Genomic DNA, 17,365 nt, shown 5'->3' on the forward strand with positions numbered 1-17,365 from the left:
AACACCCCAACCCAGCCTGTCCCTTCCTAGGGGCATCCAAGATGTCACTTCACTTCCCATGAGAAGCCACCACAGCACCAGGCTGGTGGGTCTGAGTGGGGAGAGGAAGAGAGACCCCCCAGAGACCCCCCTCTCTGCACACCAAACCCCTACGTGCCCCCATGCCTGCCCTGCAGCCCCCACCATGGTCTGCACAACACAAAGGAGCAGCAGAAACCCCAGGAGGGGCTCCCAGGAGGCACAGCTGCCACCAGTGGACCTGCTCCACACACCACCTCCTCCCAGAGCTCCAGGGCTGGGGTCAGCTCCTCCTTCCAACCCCTCCCCAGCTTTCCTGCTGGGGCTGGTGAAGGGAAGAGCTCCCATTTGTGTTTTATGATGGGAAGTGGTTGCTATCTGCAGGCCTGATTAACACAGAGGTAAACACCACTGCCAACCATTAACTCAGCACTGACCTATGTCCCTCTGCACTCCCCTCCCACAGGCACAGCTGGAAAAAGCTCTTATCACCACCCTGGCATCCTCCCCAGCCCAGCACTGCTGCTGCCACCTCCACCAGCCCTCTGCAGCATGCTTGGGACTTTCCCTGACACCTCAGGACAGGTTCAGCCTCCTCCACAGACAGCATCAAGCACCCAAAGCATCTATTTGGCTCCTCTGCTCCATCAGCCTCACAAGAATGTGCTGGGGACCACCCTGCCCAACCTCACCACTGCCTCCAGCCCCATCCCTTGGAGGGATTCCCCACACCTACATCCCAGAACTGCTGTTATTTTTAGACATGGAAGCATTTAGGTTGGAAAAGACCTTCCAGCTCACTGTGTCCAACTGACCATGCCCACCCATGCCTCACTTCTAAGCTGGAAGGGATTTAAGGGAGAGGCTCAGGCAGCCCAAAGCCACCCCTGCAAGAGCAGGAGCCCCAGAGCCCTGCCAGGAGCTCCACAAACACCCAACACTTCCTGGCAGCTCCTGGCCTCCTGTGCTGCACAGAAAATGAAGCTTCTTGGAGCTCAGCCCATGGGCAGGACCCACCTTGGGACAGATGAGTGGCTGCCACCCCCTTCCCAGCCCAGAGATCCTCCAACACACATCTCAGAGCAGTGTAAATAAACATATTTAAAGACTGGGCTGGGGGGGGGGGGACACACCAAACCAAAGCAAAGCAAAGCAAAACAAAACACCAACAAACCAAACCCAAAGTGAAGGTCAATCACCCTGGAAGCATCATCCACCCTGCTGCTGGAACCAGGATGGCTTCAGGCCATGCTTCCTCCACCACTGCCTGGCCTGGGGGCAGGGGGGGGGGGGGTCATTTACACACCCTGGAAGCACTTTGCATCCTTCTGTCCTTCCCTCAGCTGTTTGTTTAACAGTTTCACCTTCCTCGTGGGCTTTGGCAACACCAGGGCACAGCAAAGACCTTCCTCAGATGAAGCCAGGGGTGCACAGCCCAGCTCTGCCTTCTCCAGGTGGTCCTCTCAGGGCTGCAGCAAAGAGCATCCCACCAGCACCCCCAAACACAAAACCAGAGAGGCAGCCAGTGGGTGCCAGTCTAAGGGGTTGGCATCAGGCACAATGCTCAAAGTGGTCTGGACAGTTCTGGGCTCTCCACTTCAAGAGGGACAGGGAACTACTGGAGAGAGTCCAACAAAGCTGCTGAGGGGCCTGGAGCAGCTCTGAGGAGAGGCTGAGAGCCTGGAGAAGAGCAGCCCCAGAGGGCAGCTGAGCAATGCTCAGCAAGAGCTGAAGGGAGGGGGGCAAGAGGCTGGGACTGGGCTCCTGTCAGTGGTGCCCAGGGACAGGACAAGGAGCAGTGGGCACAAACTGGAACCCAGGAGGTTCCATCTGAACAGGAGAAGCTTCTTTGGTGTGAGGGTGCTGGAGCCCTGGAGCAGGCTGCTCAGAGAGGTTGTGGAGTTTCCTCTGGAGAGCTTCCAACCCCCCCTGGCCCTTGTGCTGCTGGGCAAGCTGCTTGGGACTGGCTGATCTCCCTTCCAACCCCACCACAGAGGGGTTCTGTGACTCTGTGCAGGGTGGCAGGGCTGGGGCTGCAGCTCTCCCCTGGTGACTCCAGCAGCTCCCACCCTGGGTGGCCTCTCTTTTGTTGGCAGCTGGTTTGTTCTGTGCAGGGGAGGCCAGGCCAGGAGTGACACAGGCTGGGGGGGGGGATTTCACAACATGCCTTTGTCTGCACAGGCTCAGCGAGGCTGGGGCCCCACAGCCACCAAGCAGCCTCCTCCCAGAGCTGCTCCCTGCACCTCTCACACAGCAGAGACACAAAACCTCCAGGGCTGTCAGCTCCAGGGAGCATGGAACCACTGGTCTGGGTGGGAAGGGACTTTAAAAGCTCATCCAGGCCAACCCCTCTGCAGTCTGCAGGGACATCTGCAACTAGAGCAGGTTGCTCAGAGCCCCAACCAACCTGACCTGGAATAGTTCCAGGGATGGGGAAAGCTGGGACAGGATCTCACCACCCTCAGTGTCAGACATTTCTCCCTTCTCTCCAGTCCCAGTCTCCCTCTTTTCATTTCAAGCCATCTCCTCTTGTCCTGTCACATCTGGCCCTGCTCTAAAGTCTGTCCCCAGCTTTCTTACAGACCCTCTTCAAGTACTGCAAGGCCACAACAAGGTCTCCCTGAAGTCTTCTCCTGCAGCCAGCACATGCAGGGCAGGGGAGAAGGGCTGCTGCAGCTGCCCCCCAGCAAGATCTGTCATGGGAAGGGATGCAAATGGAGAGGGAACGATTGCACCCCACAGGGTGATTAAGAGCTGTTCAGTGGCAAACACCACCCTCCACCCTCTCTCTCCTCCACCACCTTTCCCCCAACAGAGCAGGCAGAGCTGCTCACCCAGACCCTGGGGTGCTTGTGGCTTTCACCTCAGCAAGGTCATCCCTGCAGCACAGAATGCTCTCCTTCTCCTCCTCTTCCTCCTTCTCCTCCTCCACCTCTTCCTCCTCCTCTTCTCACCACATGGCCCCAGCATCTAACAGGCCCTGCTGGTGGGACCAGCTGTTTGCAATGGACCCAAGCAATGCTCCAGACTCAAGACCCAACATGACTGACCACAGGAAGGGTCCTCTGGAGAACATCTAATCCCAGAATCCCAGAATGGCAGGGGTTGGAAGGGACTTCTGGAGATCCCTCAGCCCAACATCCCTGCCAAGCCCACCACAGGGTCACCCAGAGGAGGTTGCCCAGGATCACAATGACCAGACCAGGAGAGATTCTAAATCTCTCCAGAGATGGAGACACCACAACCTCTCTGGGCAGCCTGCTCCAGGCTCCAGCACCCTCAAGGTGTAGAAGTTTCTCCTCATACTGTACTGGCTGGTCACACTTCCTCTGCACCACACTGCCAGAAAGTGTTTTAGGGGCAAGCCTGAAGCAATGCCACGAAGTGCTGCAAGCCTCTTACCACCCCAAGAGCTAAAGCAGGCTGCTCTGCCTCCACCAGCCCTTCTCTCCCTCTCCCCCAGCCCTTCCCTCCCTCTCCCCTCTCCCCCAGCCCTCCCGAGGCTCTCTCAGCAGTTTGGAGAGCACAGTTGTGTTTCTATTTTTGCACAGCCCTTCTCTGCACCCTGCTGGCACCTCATTAAAGCTCTCAGGACACAGAGCCTATTCTTAGCTCCCCGCAGGCTTTCGGCAGCCCCGAGAGCCTCCAGGGCACCTGCTGGCAGCAGCCGCCTGCTCCACAGCCTGGGAGGTTGGGTGAAGCCCACATGGAGCCCGGACCAGCAGCACCTCAAGTCAGCACCACAAGCTCAAAACACCTCAGCCAACAAGCCAGTGAAGCTCAAGGAATCAAGGAATTGTGTCATTTGGAAAAGAACTTTTAAGATTGAGTCCAAGCAGCAACCCAACCCCAGCCTGGCCACCAAACCCTGGCGCCAAGTGCCATGGCCACAGGTTCCTTGGACACCTCCAGGGATGGGGACTCCACCAGCTCCCTGGGCAGCCTGCTCCAATCCCTGACCACTCTTGCAGCAAAGAAATTCTTCCTAATGTCCAACCTAAACCTCCCCTGGCACAGTTTCAGGCCATTTCCTCACCTGACAGCAGGGAGAGGAGACCAACCCACACCTCACTGCAACCTCCTTTCAGGGAGAGGAGTGAGGTCTCCCTTCCTCCTCCCTTTCTCCAGACTGAACAACCCCAGGTCCCTCAGCTGCTGAGTCTCACCACCATGGGATCTCATGTCCTGGCACAGAGCTGTTCTTTATCATCAACTCTTCTTGCAACAAAAGCTACTGGGAGTGTGAACCCCAAAGTGGTGAGAGAGGAGATGGAGATGTCAGTGGCTGCTCTCCAACCCAAACACACAGCCCCTCACAGCAGGAACAGGGCTGTTCCTTACAGGAAAAAGCACTGAGGACGACAGCAAAGACCTCCAGAAGCCTCTTCCAAGCTCCTGGGCCAGCAAGGGAGCAGCCATCCCAGCCAGGAGCTCAGGCAGCTGCCCAGCCAAGTGCTGCAGTGCCCCCAGCTTCTCCAAAACAGCCATGCCCACGCACTGGCACTGCTCTTCCCATGGCATGGGAAGCTCCCATTCCCACCCAAAAATGCCAGGTTCCCAGTTCTGCTGACTTCCAGGAGCTAACCTGGGTTTAAACTCCCTGGCAAGCCCATCCCAGCACCACTGCAGAGCTGCTTGTGCAAGACCCACCTGGGTTTTCTTCACAACCTGCCCAGCACAACAGGCAGCAAGGTTGTGAAATGGCTGAAGAGGAAGAAAAAGTCACCCAGAGCTGGAGGACATTGAGCTGGTGGCCAGAGGAGGCTGTTTCAGGTGATGATGGCCCCCCACAGCCTGGCTGCATCCCAACCCAGCACCTATGGGAGCTGGGAGGGCCAGCACTGGTGGTGACAGCTTGCTGACACTGTGAGCACAGCCCCTGCCTGCTTGCTAAACCAAGTGGAAAGCAAATTGTTCCTAAATATTCACAGAACCCTAGAATGGGTTGGGTTGGAAGGGACCTTGAAGAACATCCAGTTCCAAGTCCCCTGCCACGGGCAGGGACACCTCCAATCCTGTCCTGCTGTGACACAGACTTAGCCTGTCCCAGCATGAGGGGTGTGGGGCAATGACAACCCCAAGACATCTGCCATGGCCTGGAATCTCATGGAGACATTCAAGGTCAGGCTTGATGGGGCTCTGAACAACCTGATCTAGTTGAAGATGCTCCTGCTCACTGCAGGAGTTTGCACAAGGTGAGCTTTAAAGGTCCCTTCCAAGCCAATGCATTCCATGAGCTTCTGGGAATAGCAAAGGTGGAGAGGTTGAGCACAGAAAGGGCAACCAGGGGAGCTGGCTGGAGTCAGGGACACATGAAGCAAGGCAGCAGAGTTCATTATGATGACAAAGGACACGAGTCCATCCCTCCAGCCATCCCAAATCCACCACCCAAACCAGGTAAGGGTACCTAGCAAAGAGCAAAGTCCCAGCCTGGCTGAGTGCCCCAGGAACATTCAGATCTGGGTTTGCATTTTGAACTTTATCTCTAGTTTAGGCTGCAGCTCCCTGGCCAGCCAGGCACAAAATCACATGGGGCCCTGACGCCAGCAGCTCAAATGATCTCCTTAGCCTGGAGGGCAAACGCTGTGCCAGCTGCAGGGTGCCCCAGCCAGCATCTTCACCTGCCCTCTGCCCTTTGCCACAGCAAAGCTACCAACCAACCCAACCCCCTCACCCAGGGGAGGATGCCAGCACCTTCCCCCAGCAGCACCTGGGAGTGCTGGTGAGCAACAAGAAGCTCCCCACCAGCCAGCAAAGTGCCTGGTGGCCAAGAGTCTCCTGGGGGGTGTGAAGAAGAGTGTGGCCAGCAGGTCAAAGGAGGTTCTCCTTCCCCTCTGCTTTGCCCTGGTAAGGTCACATCTGCAGTACTGTGTCTAGTTCTGGGCTTCCCAGTTCAAGAGGGATAGGGAACTACTAGAGAGAGTCCAGTGAGGATGCTGAGGGGCCTGGAGCAGCTCTGTGAGGAGTGTGATGATTTAAAACTGTCTTTTTAATTTTCCTTCTCAAAGTTCAAGCAGGGAAAGAGTGTAAATAAGTCACTATTGGGAGTAAGAAAGCAAAATGATGATATGGAGAATAACCAACCTGCTACCTAGCTGTCCCAGCTTTGAACTTTGAGAAGAAAGATTAAAAAGACAGTTTCAAACCATCACAGAGGAGCAAAGGCTGAGAGCCCTGGGGCTGAGAGCCTGGAGAAGAGGAGCCCCAGAGGGCATCTGAGCAATGCTCAGCAAGAGCTAAAGGGAGGGGGGCAAGAGGATGAGGTCAGACTCTTTTCAGTGCTTCCCACTGACAGGACAAGGAGCACAAACTGGAACACAGGAGGTTCCATCTGAACATCAGGAAAGACTCCTTTGGTGTGAGGGTGCTGGAGCCCTGGAGCAGGCTGCCCAGAGAGGTTGTGGAGTCTCCTTCTCTGGAGACTTTGAAACCTCCCCTGGACACATCCTGTGCAACCTGATCTAGGCAAACCTTCCTTAGCAGTGGGGCTGGACTGGATGATCTCCAGAAGTCCCTTCCATCCCCTACCTTTCTGTGATCAGACCAAAGATGGAAGCCACAGCAGAGCTCTACATGCTCCAAGATGTGCTCAGAGAGGCTCCACACTGGACCCCATCCTGTATCCCCCTCCAAACAGCACCCCACCACCCTCCACAAGACCTTTCTGTGTCTCTTAGCATCTCCAGCTAGACCTCATTAGATAATAGTTGGGACTCAATGATCTGAAAGGTCTTTTCCAACTGAAACAATTCTGTGATTCATGTTTCAGGTCCTCTCAGGTCAGGGGTGGGGGGTGGTGAAATCTACCAGAACTCAGGGACTCCTGGCTCTTAGTCCTCTCCTGAGGCCAGGAGGGATACATCAAGTTAATGCAACCATTAAACCTGAGGGCTGCTCTAATCCCCACCTCAAATTGGGAAGATCTTAAAAGGCTGAAATCTTTGAAATGACTCAGCCAGGAGGCACAAAGAAACAACAGCTTGAAAGAGCTGTTAGAGCTCTCTGCATTCAGACCTGCTCTTGCATGTCCTGCTCTAACCCCATCCACCCCCGTGGAGGAGCCAGCCACAGAGAGGAGAGGAAAAGGAGAGAGCCCTCTCCAGAATGAGCCTTCCAGGCACAGGTCACACACACACAGTCCCCATGCCAGCCCCAGCTGGGCACAGACCATGCTCCACCATCCTACAGCCAGCAGAGAGGAAGGTCACCCAGGGAGGGGATGGCAGCCACGGACCATGGGTGGGAGATGGGGCTCAGGGGATTTGAGAACTCATTGCAGATGTTGCCACCAGAGAACACAAAATCATTAAGGTTGGAGAAGACCTCTAAGCTTATCAAGTCCAACCTTCTACCCAACACCTCCACCATCACCAGGCCATCTCCCAAAAGTGCCACAGCTACTCCTTTTTTGAACCCCTCCAGGGATGGTCACTCCACCACCTCCCTGGGCAGCCTGTGCCCGTGTCTGACTACTCTGTCAGTGAAGAAATTCTTCTTAATAGCCAACCTGATGACCACAATGCTCAACACCTCTGGACCATGCTGAAACACGACTGGTGAGACACTGGCACAGGTTGCCCAGGGAGGCTGTGGATGCCTCCTCCCTGGAGGTGTTCAAGGCCAGGCTGGATGAGGCTTTGAGCAACCTGGGCTGGTGGGAGGTGTCCCTGCCCATGGCAGGGTGGTTGGATTTGGATGATCTTTAAGGTCCCTTCCAACCCAAACCATTCTGTGATGATTCCATGACTGTCCCAGCTCTAAAGATGTTTCTTGGGGAGCAGTCAGCTAAAGCTGTGCTCCTGTGCCAGCCTCTGAAGCTGGATCACCCTGATCTTAAGACCCACCCCCCCCAAAACCAGCCTGCAAGCTCAACAAGTCCTGAAAACCCCCTCCCAGTCCTTGCCTCACCTCTGCTGCCTGCACCCCTGCCCACAAAGAGCAGAGGAGCTGCACAGCACTGGGCAGACCTGGGGCTGCCCGCGGGGCACCAGGCAAGAGCTGGCAGACCACAGGAGCCAGCCGGTGCCAGGCTGCAGCAGCCACCCTGGACTGCTGCAGACAGCCCCAGCGAGGCAAGGGGAGGCACCAAGTTATTCTTGGAAACCAGGAGGTGAGGTCATGCTGCCTGAATGCTGCAACTTGAGGCCAGGCACACGGGGCCAGTTGTGCTTGGAGAGCAGCCTGGCTCCTGCTCACGCCGGGAGCGAGCGGCACGAGAGGGTCTCGGAGCCACGCAGGGCTCCTTCCTCCCAGCTGCCCAGCAGCTTGGCAGCAAACCCCCAGCAAAGGGATGGCTGGCAAAGAGCATCAGCAACTGACTCTGCTGCAAAGCCCCCACACCACCCCAGTGTGGGGCACCTGAGCCCAGGGTGAAGGCTCAGAGGGTGGCAGATGCCAAGCTCGGGGGCAGTGCTGCTGCCTGTGCCACAGGGAAGGCCAAATGGCAGCTTCCAACCCAACCACTCCTCTGGGTGCTTCCTATGGCCCCTGTGAGCCCTGCATCACCCATCAGGGGGTCACCCATCCTTAAGGGGTGAGATGACCTTCAACCCCCTGCATTCTGTGCTTCTCTGATGATTCCACAATCCCACCACATCCCAGAGCACATCCTGAAGGTTCTGGGAACACAGAAGTGATAGAACAAGAGGGAATGACCTCAGGCTGCCCCAGGGGAGGTTGAAGTTGGACATTAGAAGAATCTTCTTCACTGAAAGAGTTTCTCAGAGGCTGGAACAGGCTGCCCAGGGAGGTGGTTGAATCCTCATCCCTGGAAGTGTTTCAAAGCCACAGGGATGTGGTTGAATCCTCATCCCTGGAGGTGTTTCAAAGCCACAGGGATGTGCTGATGAGGGCCATGGGTAGCCTTGGTAGAGTTAAAGAATGGTTGGACTGGATGATCTTGAAGGTTTATTCCAACCCAAATGATTCTGTGATTCTACAAGTCACCATCTGACTCTTTCAGACTTCCCAGGAAGGACCTTTCTGGAGTTTTCCTCACAGGACCTGGAGTAGGTAACATGAGTTACCCACTCATAGTCCAGCACACACACCAGGAGACCTGGCTCTACCTGCACAGCTTCCATTTGCTCTTCACAAACTGCCTGAGATGCCCTGGAGCAGGCAGCATGTGTCTGGCAGAGCTCAGTGCCTGCTCCCTGACCAGAGGCAGTGCCAGCACCTCCAGACCAGCTCTGTCCCACAGATATTTTTTACAGATACATTTATCTGTCTCAGGCTTTCCCACCACATGTGCTGGCAGATGGCAGAGAGCTCACCAAAAGCCAGCAGGAGCTCAGTGTGAGGACAAAATCATCATTTTGTTCAGCTCTGTTTGGCCATTAAAAGCCAAACTGATTCATGTGCAGCATCTCCTCCATGCCCCTCTCGTGGGTTTTGGCAGCAAACCCCCAGCAAAGGGATGGTTTGCAAAGAGCATCAGCAACTGGCTCTGCTGCAAAGCCCCCAGACCACCCCAGTGTGAGGCACCTGAGCCCAGGGTGAAGGCTCAGAAGGTGCAATAGGCAGGAGGTGAAGGCAGCCAAGCCCTCCTGCAGTGCTGGGCTGGGGGGGGATCAGAGGTGGGCAGCCCTTTGGGTTCATCCTGACATTGCCTTTCCCCAGCCCCTTGGGTAGGAAACAACATCCCTGGGTGAGCATTTCTGGGGATAAATGATGACTGTGCTGTTCCCCAAGAAGGGTTGGACCAGATGATCCCAGAATCAAGGAGCAATAGGTACAAGCTGGAACCCAGGAGGTTCCACTTCAACATGAGGAGAAACTTCTTAGCTGTGAGGGTGCTGGAGCCCTGGAGCAGGCTGCCCAGAGAGGTTGTGGAGTCTCCTTCTCTAGGGACATTCAGGACCCATCTTGATGCATTCCTGAGTGACCTGCCCTAGGTGACTCTGCTCTGGCAGGGGGCTTGGCCTCAATGATCTCTAGAGGCCCCTTCCAACCCCTACTGATTCTGTAACCACAGAACTGTTGAGGTTGGAAGAGACCTTGGAGATAACCAAGGCCAACAGCTTGTCTAGAACTCACAGTCCCACCACTGCTGCCCATCCACCACCACTAAACCACATCTCTCAGCACCACATCCATGCAGCTTTTAAATGCCTCCAGAGCTGGTGACTCCACCACCTCCCTGCCCAGCCTGTTCCAGTGCCTGAGAATCTTTTCTGGGAAGGAATTGTTCCTAATATCCAACCTGAACCTCCCCTGGCACAGCTTGAGGCCATTTCCTCTTGTCCTCTCACTTGCTGCACATGAGAGGAGACCTTTTCACTGCTGCTTCAGTGAAGGAGAAGGAGAACTTCAACCTGCTGCTCAGTGATCCCAGTGATTAAATCACACTCCCAGGGGCTGTATTTTGATCCTGTGGGACAGCAAAGGATTCATCCCAGAGCGAGCAGCTCAGCTCCTAAGCCCAGCACTGCTTCTGATGGGCTGCAAGCCCTTCAGGAAATCACAGCATCTCAGTTCTCCATCTCTGAAAACATGGGAAACACCCAGCTCCTCCTGCAAGGCCTCTGGCTGATGACATTTGATTATTATTAAAGAGGAAGAACCCCACACCACTTCCTGAGCCTGTGCCAAAGTGAAAACCCAGCCCCTGCTCCCAGGCTCTTATCAGCCCATCTCAGCCAAGAGCTTCCACTCCTCAAGAGCATGCAAAGTATTTAAGAAGAGATTAGGGCAAATCCCCAAATGGTTTAAACAAACTCAAACCCCCCCTCCTCTCTGCCCCCCCAAAGTCAGTAGGCTCCTTTTGCTCAATGAGATAAGAAACCACTGCCTTGGGAAAGTCCCAGTGATGTCACTACGCTTCCCACAGCTTTTTCAACCATGGTTTGCCCCAGAAGACCACAGCAAAGAGGTTTCTAGTGATGTAAAGCACATGGCAGAGTCCAGCCAAACAAAATCCCTCCACTGAGCGAGCAGCAGAGGTCCAGCAGGCACCCAGGGAGTTGTTTCCCCACGAGTGTGAGCCCAGCATCTTCATCTACCTCATCGTTTTGGGTTCCCAGCTGGATCTTGTGGGGGACAAAGCATGTGATTTCAAATGAAGCTGCAGGAAGCTATGGGAAATGAGGCTCTGTGCTCCTCTGAACACGTCTGGATGTTCACCATGACAGCACAGACAACAGGAGGCCACCAGCAACACAAAGATGCTCATCCACAGAGCTGCTGGGTTATCAGCTCTGCCCTATTTCCATGACAGGCACCTCAGAAGAATAACAAACCAGTGAAGTGCTGGCCTCCTTCCTCCTCCTCCTCCTCCATCAGAGGAACCATTGCTCACAGATTATCTGATGGGATCAAGACAGAGGGAGAGTGTTTCACAAACATGCCCTGAAGCACCAAGGATGCTCCAGAAAAAAGGCTGCTGGAGAGGAGGAAATCTGCAATCAGTCTCCATGGTGCTGGGAAGGCTCTTTCAGCTCTTCCAAAGCTCCATCAATCCAGGTGGATGGATGTCCTGCTTTGGAGCTGCAGTTAGGAGTGAGGGTTGATCATCTGGGGTGCATCAAGAAGAGTGTGACCCAGGTCAAGGGAGGTTCCCCTCCCACCCTGCTCTGTCCTGGCGAGGCCACATCAGGAGCATTGTGTCCAGTTCTGGGCTCCCCAGTTCAAGGAGGGCAGGGATAGACTAGGAAGTATCCAATGGAGATTACAAGGATGATGAAGGGACTGGGACATCTGTCTGGTGAGGAAAAGCTGAGAGACCTGGAGCTGTTTAGCCTGGAGAAGACTGAGAGGAGATCTTATTAATGTTCATAAATATCTGAAGGGTGGGGGGCAAGAAGGGGCCAGGCTCTTTCCAGTGGTGTCCTGTGACAGGACAAAGGGCAATAGACACAAACTGGAACCCAGGAGGTTCCACCTCGACATGAGGAGAGAATTCTTTGGTGTGAGGGTGCTGGAGGCCTGGAGCAGGCTGCCCAGAAAGGTTGTGGAGTCTCCTCTGGAGACTTTCAGGATCCATCTGGATGCATTCCTGTCTGACCTGCCCTGGGGGATCCAGCTTTGACAGAGGGGTTGGACTCAGTCTTCCAACCCCTAAAAGTCTACAATTCTATGATTTGTTTTAAAGGAAACCTGCCCCTGGAAGAGCTCCATCAGGTGATGTGTCCAACAGAGGAAAACCTTCTCACCACTTACCCTCAGCCCTCCAGTCTGCCACCTGCCATTTCCTTGCCAGACCAAGGCAGCCAGCCAGCAGCCTGGTACCTGGTCTGAAGATTAATCTTAAAAGTGGAATTTGCAGAGGCAGACCTTGCTCCCAGCCCCACCATCACAGCCTGCCTCACTAATGCACACAGCCTGACCACAGTGAACAAGCCAGGTCAGCAGTGACCTACATACAGCAGCCTGGACCCAAATTACAAAACTAAATTTCACCAAACACCAAATCAGACCATGGCACAAGGAAGAAAGGGGTCAGAAACCACTTAGACCTCACATTTCAGCCCCACTCATCATCTCTCCACCCAGCTGATGTTCCCACCCCCAGGTAAATCACTAGGTCAGGTCATGAGGTGACTGGGACCACCAGTGGTCTGCTTCCCAATGGCTAATTCAGGCTTCCTGGGGGGCTCTGAGCAACCTGCTCTAGCTGGGGATGTCCCTGCTTACTCCAGGGGGGTTGGAGAAGATGACCTTCAAGGGTCCCTTCCAACCCAATGTCACACTTCAGGTGTTGCTCAGTACAATAAATTGCTCAATAAAATAAAAGTAGGGGTGGGGAAAGTGCACAACAGACAATGTGTAAGGAAAAAAAAGAAAAAAAAAAAGAAAAGTAAAGGACTTATCTCCTGCTGTCACCCACACAGCAAATCAAAGTACCCCCCATTAACTCACAGACAGCACCATGGTGTTTAATGGTGTGTCTCTGCCAGGGGTGACTGCACTGGAAGGAGGAGAACATTGACTGTCACATTTCCACTGCTGCTGGAACACCAGCTCCAAGCTCCAATTCTCCTGGAGCACCGAAAAGTTCTCTTAAGCAAAGTGACTCTCAGCAAAACCCTAACCTAAGTCATAGAATGTTAGGGGTTGGAAGGGACCTCCAGAGATCAGCAAGACCAAGCCCACCTCTTAGTTTGGGAGAAAACTGATGGCTTGTGATCCAAGAGGAAGCACAACATAACCAGAAGACATCACCAACATTAGGGAGAGACACAACCACAGAATCATAGAATGGTGAGGGTGGAAGGGACCTCTGGAGATCATCCAGTCCAACCCCCTGCTAAAGCAGGGCACCCACAGCAGCTTGCCCAGGATCACAACATCCAGGTGGGTTTGGAATCTCTCCAGAGAAGACAACTCCACAAGCTCTCTGAGCATCTTGCACCAGGGCTCCAGCACTCTCACACCACAGAATTTTCTCCTTAAGAAACTGTTTTTTGTTGGAAAAGACCTTGAAGATCATCAAGTCCAACCATGACTTGTTTCCCTTCAGTAGGGGATCACATTGGCAGAGCAGATTTTGGGCTAGAATCCGTGGAGAGCCATGTTCCAAATGGAAAAAGGTTTGCTGCACAAGCAAAGCAGGCAGCACAGAGAGATTTCAGCTGCAGCTTCTGGCAAAGGGCCATCAGGATTCTTTTAAGCATCATCTGAAAGATGACAACTCGATGCAATCACTTCTGCAGATCCTGCTTTAGGTCATCTTTCCACACTGATGCAGCCCATGAGTAATCCGGATCCAAATACCTCTCAGCAGGTCCCTTGCAGAGCCCTGAGCCTGGCTGTGCTCCACAGCAGGGGATGACTTCAGCAGGCATCATGTCTAGGGCAGTTGGCCCTACCAAGTTTGGGCTCAACAGTTCAGTCCAAATACCACCAACCAAGCCCTCAGCTCATCCTGACCAGGGCAAGCTGGGTACACAGCAGCTCATCCAAGACCCAAACTCACAGTGTGGCTCTTGGGAAGGTGCAGGAGGAATCACTTACAGCAGCAGCTGTGCTGCTCTTTGAAGGGCCAGAGAGACTTCCAACCACTCAGCTGAACTCTCCTCTTCCCAGCAGGGACGTGTGAAGAGGCCAGGGCAGGGGACAGAGGGAAGACAACCAAGCCTCCTCCAAACCAGAGATGCAGTGCTGAGTGAATGTTACACTACAAGAGCCATGCAGGACGCTCTGCACCCCCCTCCTACATCATCACACTGAGTCCTGGGCTCCAAGATGCATTTTGCTGAGGCCAAGGAACAATCAAACCATAAAAATCATAGAATGGTAAAGGCTAGAAGGGATGTCTGGAGATCATCCAGTCCAACCCTGCTGCTAAGGCAGGTTTGCCTAGATCAGCTTGTCCAAGATCACAATGTCCAGGTGAGTTTGGAAGCTCTCCAGAGAAGGAGACTCCACAACCTCTCTGGGCAGCCTGCTGCAGGGCTCCAGAACCCTCACACCAAAGAATTTTTTCTTTAAGTGCAAGTGAAACCTCCTGGTCTCCAGTTTGTGCCCAGCACCCCTTGTCCTGTCACTGGGCACCACTGCAAGGATCCCAGCTCCATCCTCACAACCTCCACCCTTCAGATGTTTGTATGCAGCCAATACAACTCCTGGTAGTGAATCCTGACCTCACCTACTGTACCACACTCTGGAGGGGGGCAGGGTGACAGCACCACGCCCAAGCCCCAGCTGCCCTACCCATAGAAACACAAAATGGTTTCAGTTGGAAAAGACCTTCAAGATCATGCTGGGGCAGAGAGGAACCACCTCTGTCCTCCTCTGTCCTCCTTCCCCTTTCAGGGCTGTAAAAGGGAAGTGCTGGAGTCCGTGCCTCAAACACGTGAGTCAGCTGCAGAAGCGAGGAGCAGCTCCTCTGTCAAAACAGAAAAGGATTTCACCAGTTCCCAACCCAACAAGATGACAACCTGTGTCCTCTTGGAACACAGAGCAGTGCTGATCAGGAGAAATGCTCTGTGCTCCTGAAGGAAAAGTCAAACCTCAGCTGAACCCCCCCTCTCCTTAACCATACGGGTTCAGCATAGAATCATAGAATCACAGAATCAGTCAGGGTTGGAAGGGACCACAAGGATCACCTAGTTCCAATCCCCCCTGCCATGGGCAGGGACACCTCACACTAAATCAGGCTGCCTAGAGCCTCATCCAGCCTGGCCTTAAACACCTCCAGGGATGGGGCCTCAACCACCTCCCTGGGCAACCCATTCCAGGGTCTCACCATTCTCATGGGGAAGAACTTCTTCCTCACGACCCTTGCTGACCCCACCAGCCCCATAAGGTCTCTTGTGCCTCCAAAGGCCCTTGGTCATTCATTCACCCAGGTTAGGAATCTCAGCTCCAACAGATTCAGAGTCACAGAATGGTTTGGGTTGGAAGGGACATTAGAGCTCACCCAGATCCAACCCCCTGCCACGGGCAAGGCCACCTCCCACCAGACCAAGTCCAACCTGGCACTGAACACCTCCACGGAGGGAGCATCCACAACCTCGCTGGGTCCAGTGCCCCAACACCCTCCCAGTCAAGACATAAAGATGGACAACCCTAAACACCAGAGGTGGGGGCGAGATAGCTTTAGGTGGGGTTCTTTTAGCCTCCCCAGTTCTCAGGGTAACACTGCTGAGGGTTTGAACAGCTCATGTGTGGGCGCAAATTGCGGCACCGCTCCGGAACACGGAGCTCCCACCCAGCAGACAGCCTGGTGCCCGCCTCACCCCACCGTGGGAATCCATTCAAGCTGCCCAGAGTCCCTCCGCTCAACAACCTCATCAGGAAAAAAAAAAAAAAAAAAGAGAAAGAAAAAAAAAATACAAGGAAGAAGCAGGAAAACTCATCCCATCACCTGGTGCCTGCTAAAACAAATAACACCTGAGCTGCCGCCGCCTGCCTTGCGAAGAGAAGCAAAGGGTAAACGTGACACCAAAAATCTGTCCCCTGATGGAAGGGGGGGACAACAGCCGCCCGGTACCGCACGTTGTTACTGTGTCTCTCGTTATCACTGTTTCACCCTTCCCCTCGGTACCGCACGCCGTTCGGCACAGCCGGAGCCAGGAGATCCCTGCCGTCAAACGGGGACACCCGGGACAGCACCACCCAGCACAGGAAACCCACGTTCTGAGGTGCCAACTCCATAGGGTGACCCCAGCCAGACCGAGGGCTCCTCTCCTCTCTGGACCCCCAGAGCAAGGCACCGAGCTCTCCTTTCGCTGCGTTTCCCATGGGAAAGCCACCTCAGGGTGCTCTTAACTGGGGCAAAACCCCACCGAAGCCCGGCGGGACCGACGGGCAGCAGTCGGTTCCATTGTCCCCGGCGGCCCCGCGCAGTCCCGCCGTCTCTGCCCGTTCTCCCATACCCGGTCGTGTCCGTCCTCCCCTCCCAGTTCTCCTTCTCCTTCTCCTCCTCTCGGGACCCCCCACCCCCACCCCACAGCAGACATCTTCCATCACTGTCGGCCAGCAGCTCCTCCTGCCCCTTCCGCGGCCCGACAGCGGGGCGGGGGCAGCCCGGAGCCGCCCGTCCGGTCCCTGCTTTCCCCCCCTTCCTTTACATCCCGGCCAGCCCCGGTGGCGCGGAGCAGCCCCCGGTTCCGGTTCTCACCTTGAGAGCGAACTTCTCGCCGCTTTTCTTACTGAAGATCTCCAAAACTTTGCCGTTGATTCCCAACCCCAAGACTTGCGTGGTGACCTTGTAGTCGTCCGTGATGGCATTCTTCCGGATCTGCAGGCCGCCCTTCACCGGGAACGGCAGCAGCGGTGGCCCGTGGGGGGGAGCGGCGGGCGGCGGGGGTGGCGGCGGAGGCTGCGGAGGCGGCGGGTTGGGGAAACCGGCGGGCGGCGGAGGGGCCCCGGAGAGCATGGCGGAACTAACCGGGCTCCGGGACTGGGGAGCGCTGGTGGAGTCCCCTCGGCAGCGGGATGGGGCTGGGACGGGATCAGGGTAGGCGCTGGAGGGGGCGGGGGGGGTTAAAGCAGCAGCAGGGCCGCCGCCGCCGCCCCCCGCCGGTGCGCCCCGGCCCCGAGAAGAGCGATCGGTTCGCTCCGGTACGGTGGCTCCAGCGGCTCCACCTCCTCCTCTTCCTCCTCCTCCGCCCGGCCCGGCTCTGATGTCAGCCCCGGCCGAGGGGGGAGGGACGGGGCGGGGCGGGCACCGGGCCTGCGCCCGACGGGACAGCGGGGAGGGACCGGGGGCGGGTGGGGGGTTCCTGTGCTTCTGGTCAGGGTGTGCGTCCGGGGTGTTGGTGCGTGAAAGGGGCTGCGGGATCCCGGCGGGGTGAAGGGGGGTAGAGGTGAGTCTCGGGTCTCAGCTGCCTGCTTCCCCCCCGCGCCCCATCAGTTTTCCAGCGGTGGGGTGCCAACGGATCGTGGAGTACCCAGTTGCCAC

At 55.5% G+C, this 17,365-nt stretch overlaps 1 protein-coding gene across 1 annotated transcript in view; it reads right to left on the reverse strand.

Annotated features, from left to right (window-relative positions):
• MAPKAPK2 (MAPK activated protein kinase 2) overlaps window positions 1-16,840 on the reverse strand; it is a 32,766-nt gene extending 15,926 nt beyond the window's left edge. The window contains exon 1 of the mRNA XM_054395830.1: window positions 16,583-16,840. Coding sequence (XP_054251805.1) covers window positions 16,583-16,840 — 258 coding nt within the window. The remainder of the gene's footprint in view (window positions 1-16,582) is intronic.
• Window positions 16,841-17,365: the final 525 nt, after the last annotated feature.

Source organism: Indicator indicator, chromosome 35, assembly GCF_027791375.1.
Source record: "Indicator indicator isolate 239-I01 chromosome 35, UM_Iind_1.1, whole genome shotgun sequence".
NCBI lineage: Eukaryota > Metazoa > Chordata > Aves > Piciformes > Indicatoridae > Indicator > Indicator indicator.